Source organism: Monopterus albus, unplaced genomic scaffold, assembly GCF_001952655.1.
Source record: "Monopterus albus unplaced genomic scaffold, M_albus_1.0 scaffold41.1, whole genome shotgun sequence".
Classification (NCBI taxonomy): Eukaryota; Metazoa; Chordata; class Actinopteri; order Synbranchiformes; family Synbranchidae; genus Monopterus; species Monopterus albus.
In genome coordinates this window covers 827705-832523 of record NW_018127921.1, presented here as the reverse complement: position 1 = coordinate 832523, position 4819 = coordinate 827705, and the positions used below count along the sequence as shown (strand labels likewise).

General features: G+C 40.8%; 1 protein-coding gene across 5 annotated transcripts in view; it reads right to left on the bottom strand.

Moving 5' to 3' along the window:
- Window positions 1–3822, bottom strand: part of impdh1b (IMP (inosine 5'-monophosphate) dehydrogenase 1b) — a 14454-nt gene extending 10632 nt beyond the window's left edge. The window contains exons 1-3 of one of the 5 annotated variants that reach the window (XM_020599524.1): window positions 3511–3822; window positions 1827–1925; window positions 1585–1665 (exon numbers count right to left, since the gene is read on the bottom strand). In XM_020599524.1, coding sequence (XP_020455180.1) covers window positions 1585–1665; window positions 1827–1924 — 179 coding nt within the window. In that variant the 5' untranslated portion in view covers window position 1925; window positions 3511–3822. Of the gene's footprint in view, window positions 1–1584; window positions 1666–1826; window positions 1926–3266; window positions 3343–3510 lie in introns of those variants that run through there. The other 4 variants (XM_020599525.1, XM_020599521.1, XM_020599522.1 and 1 more) reach the window with 4 other exon arrangements.
- Between the last annotated feature and the right edge of the window lie 997 nt (window positions 3823–4819).

Here is a 4819-nt window from a genome sequence, read left to right as displayed (position 1 = left end):
AAAAAATTTTAACAATTTAGACTGTATGAAAGCTGCATTGGTGTGATCCCTGTACCCCATCTTATGCACAATTCTTATCACTCTTTTTTGTAATATATACAATGGTTGAAGTGAGCTTTTGTATGTATTTCCCCAGTTTTCAACGCCATACTCTAAGTATGGTAAAATCAACAGAAGGGTACCTACAATTTTGTCCACGTCTGTATACACTGCAATGACTTCACAACCAAAAAACACCAAAGCATCTTAAAGGATATTTGGTTTGCCCTGAAAGCTTTAAAAACAGACTTCTGGCTTTCAATTAATTAAATGGCACAGTCCATGATTGGTGTATAGCTCTGGAACATATGTGTACAGTTGAACTGATCTGGTTTAGTTACAGCCCTCAGTCTTTTGTGAATAGCAATGACCCAGCATTTGCGTGTAACCAACAGCCCGGCGCCTTTGTGAGAAAGCAGCATAACTCTTAAACTTGACTGCAGGGATCTTTTGTACAGTAAATGTATTTTGCAATGTCTACAGATAAAACGGGGGGGGGGGGGGGGGGGGAGTTTTTAATGAGCCTCGAAGAAAAATAAAAGCCAGAATGTATTTGTCACAGGAGGAGGCTGACACAGAAGACAAATGGCTTGTGAAAACTGATGCTGACCATCATCTTCAAACCAACCCTGTCCACCCCAGTTTCTCCTGCAATTCACATGAGGTCAGTTCAAGCCATCGTGTGCGTATCCTCTCCTAACACGATGCGCTTCATTACAGTGTGGAGAGGTTACTCAATCACATGGACACACTCAAACATCATATTTTCTATTAAATTAGCTTCTGGAAAGCAAGAGTGGCATGATTAGTGCAAAATGTCAGCTTGGATGACAAATTTAAGCCTATTTGTTGCCTGTGAGCAGATTAACATAGAAAATGGACAATTATCTACCATATATTATAGGCAATAATGCATATAATGATCCAATGATCTTTCAGGAAAAAGTGAGAGGTCATATTAAGCATCGACTGCTGGTGATGCTGCTACTGAGGAGAAAGTGGATAACTGGATCCACTAGATGTATCTCTGTGATGCATTGAGGAGAATGGTTCTGAAAGCAGAAAGTGCACACTTCTGTGTCCAGCAGCCACTAAAACTGCTGCACAAGGCTTTGTGTCTTGCTATTTTTGATGAACAAAATAAAAATGCAACAAGGACTGATCTATAAAGCATTCGTCATGCGTCACCAGAATGCTTACCAGAAGAGGAGAGAGGTTAAGTGACCGGTGAGCGTGTTTAATTAGTAGTTTAACAAAAACTTAAAAAGTACAAGCTGTTTTGTCATAGTTGCTGTGTCGTACACATCAATGGTTAGTTTTAGTTAAAAATTCAGTTATGCTCACTGAAAGCAAGATCAGGTAGAGCATTCCAACCAACCATCCAGTTATCTTCTGCAGTCATGCACTTCTATGAAACAAGATTGAGATTTTGATATGGGTTGTTTCAGTCAAACTCAAGTTATGACTGAAATTAACTATTTTGAGAGCGAGAGGAGTTTTAACATCACAGTTTCACAACAGCTTAAAAATGACTGTTTTACTCACTTGTAAGTCAACCCATCTCCTTCAGAGCATAGCTCTTCTGCCGTATGACTGTCGGAGATAACGTACTGTTGGTCAGATCTGCTGGTTCAAAATGTGTTGGCCATTACAAAGCACTGGCGTGTACACTGCACCCGCTATTGCGCGCAGGTGATGTTTTAAAAGCAGGAGACCTTACTTTGCATGATTTCATCATTTACTAAGATTTTCACTAAAACAAAGCCTCGGGTACAGGAAAAACTTACTTGTATGTAAGGCCATCTCCGATTGAGAAGAGCTGCTGAGCTGAGAGTCCATCTTCAGGAACGTAGCCTGTACCTCCACTGATTAAGTAATCTGCCATGCTGCCAAACAATAAGGGGAAGCAAGTTCAGATGTGCAGGTCAAGAATCAGATGAACACGCTTATCTGCCGATGGTATAATGACGCTCTGCAAGAACACCAGCCATCCACTTTGCAGCAGGAGCTTCAGTGACCTTCTCACAGGAACCCCCCCCCCCCCCCCCCAGCCAGCCAGGTCAGTGAGCCTGATGCTACTGCTGCTCCTGCTTGCAAAAACAAACCCCTTGTAATTCTGGAATAAACAACCCTGCTGCACAGTTTTTCCAGCTATTAAAGGACATTACTGGAGATTAAAAATAGCACCAATTACAATAAGATCAGCCAAACAGACTACTCATAATCGAGTACCATAAACGCTTATGCATGACCATAGAAATCCCAGCGTGATTTTGTGCAGATAGGGAGACAGAGCAATTTCTCATTTTACAAACATATTAGGAACATTAAGAATAACCAGGTCAAACAGGATGGTGTCCACACGACCGCCTGTGAAGCTTAATATGGCCGGGTGACCCACTAACACTTAGCTGAACCACTACCTATACAGTAGCTAGTAGTACATGCTTTCGGTATTATATCGTGAATACCAAGGTAAACGCCACAATGAAACGCGGTCCTACTGTAATGGAACAACATCCAGTAGCTGTGTTGGGTGGTAACATTTACTAGCCCAGAGACCTACGTTGCATTATCAGCAGCTTGCAAACATCATATTATCCATGTTAGCCCCTCATCTCTCACAAGTCAGAACTCCACGCCTGGCTAACCGCTGTTTCAGAAACCAAAATATTAACCTAAATGCTTTTAAGGGAGTAACATTAACTCGGGAACAACACGTGTACTAATTGTACAAGTTTAAATTTAGCTACAGTAAAACATGTTTCGAGGGTTTAATGCGTGCGGAACTGACTAGTGGCTCATTGTGTATAGTAAATCGTCTAAATCTTTTTTCTACGCTTTACAAAGCCTTTCTAAGAAGAGAGGCGACACTATTTTGGTGGAGTTTTGAAGGGAGTTTGGTTTTGCCTTCAACGTTGTGTCAGATATTCTGTCAAAAGCACGCGTGTTCAGGTAGATGGGAACATGGAGACGTGGTGTAACTAACGTTACTGTTAGCTACATGATGAAGCTAAAATGACCAAATTTAGGACACTCCATTTAAATATTTATCAAAAGAAAACAAGCAAGCTATATCCCTTTAAGAATATCATAAAACTGGTGTTAATAATCCACCATTGTCATTCAACTTCACTTTTGGCATGCGAGACATGAGCTGCGTTTGCAGACATGTGGGAGCCGTTAGCATTTAGCATGAGCAATTTGGTTGATTTAGGTTAACCTACAGAAAAGGCTCTTGAGATTTTAGAGGAAGATTTTCCACCCTTAAAAAGGCAATCAAGCGTTTTAAAACTACGTAGCTTTTTTTGCAAGTCTATAAACGAACCAACATCATTTCATACACCGAGTAACAGCAGCTAGCCGCCTTATGGAGCTGATGCCCACGTTGACCAAAAGAAAGCAACTTTCCAGCTGTGAACCTACAGTAATCAGGCTGAACACGAGGGTAAATGCAACCATTTGATTTACCTGGAAGAACAGACTGGATGTGCACACAGGACGTTAGCTGCTCCAAGATATGAAAGTACTGCTCCTCAGTAAAGTGAAATGAAAAACGACAGCCTGAAGCTGCAGCCAGTGCGGGTCGGTATTATGTACCAGCACCACCAGTAGCGTCACATCCTCTCACCCATCAGAGACCAGTTTAACCCTCTGCCTCATGTGAGACAACTAGTGGAATGGAACGAGTTAAGTGATCAGCAGTGGTGGTTTACATGAAAGCTGTATTACTTTTACTAAAATATCGGTTTGCCAGAGCCACCAGTGTTCTGTATTTTCACTTTCAATGTTTTCGGGAAAGTGGTTTTTAAAGCTTTGGACGGTGGTGGTAAATTACAATGTACATTTACTCATGTGCTGTTCTTATCTACAAATTGAAAGTACTTGAGTCACTCTTCCACTACATTCAGTTACATATAAACCCTATCATTATCACATACAGTGCTGCACACTGTCATAGACTAGACTTTATGCACCCACCTGCAGCAACAAATACAAATGCTGACTGTAATGGAGAACTTTTACATTGTGTGTGTTTTTAACTTTACTAAAGAGAAGGAGTATGGTCTTTTTTCCATTCTGCTTTGGCAGGTCAGTTTTTTCAATTTAGTCACTGAGTGTGTGGGTGGAGGTTGGTTTTCATTCTCAGAATCAGTTTAATTGACCAGGTGTGTTGGACACATGAGGAATTTGACTATAATACAGTGGCTCTCAATGTGTGTGTACCATGTTCTTCCATAAGGCAACAAGTAGATAAGTAAACAAGATAAATCTGAGAGAAAAGAAAATGAATAAATTACCTAAAAATATGGAAATATCAGTGACGTGCGGTCAGGGGAGGCAGGTGAGGCAGAGCCTCCCCTGTCAATCTTGAAAAGAAAAAAAAGTTAACCATAAAATATAATAAATGTTAATATTTGTCAGCTGGTGTGTGTTGTAGGCCCTTTTGCCGTTCGACTCCGATGTTGAAGGAATTTTTTTCCATAAAGAATATCAGAATTTCCGTATGTCCCGTTCAAATACATGGAGGAGATGCGCGATGAGGCAGCACTTTGCTGTGCCTCTTGGTGGATCGTGTAATCCTCACAAACTGTATGCGATGCAAATAGTGTGTCGCTGTCCCTCTATATATCACAAATAAAATGCTTTCAAACACTCTGATTATATGCTCTGCCTTGCCATAATCTGGATAATGTATAAAATGTAGTTCTGTAACGTGTTTAGGCTCCAGATTAACCATAAAACCCAGTAAAAAAGTTACTCGGTGAGGCAAACAGTA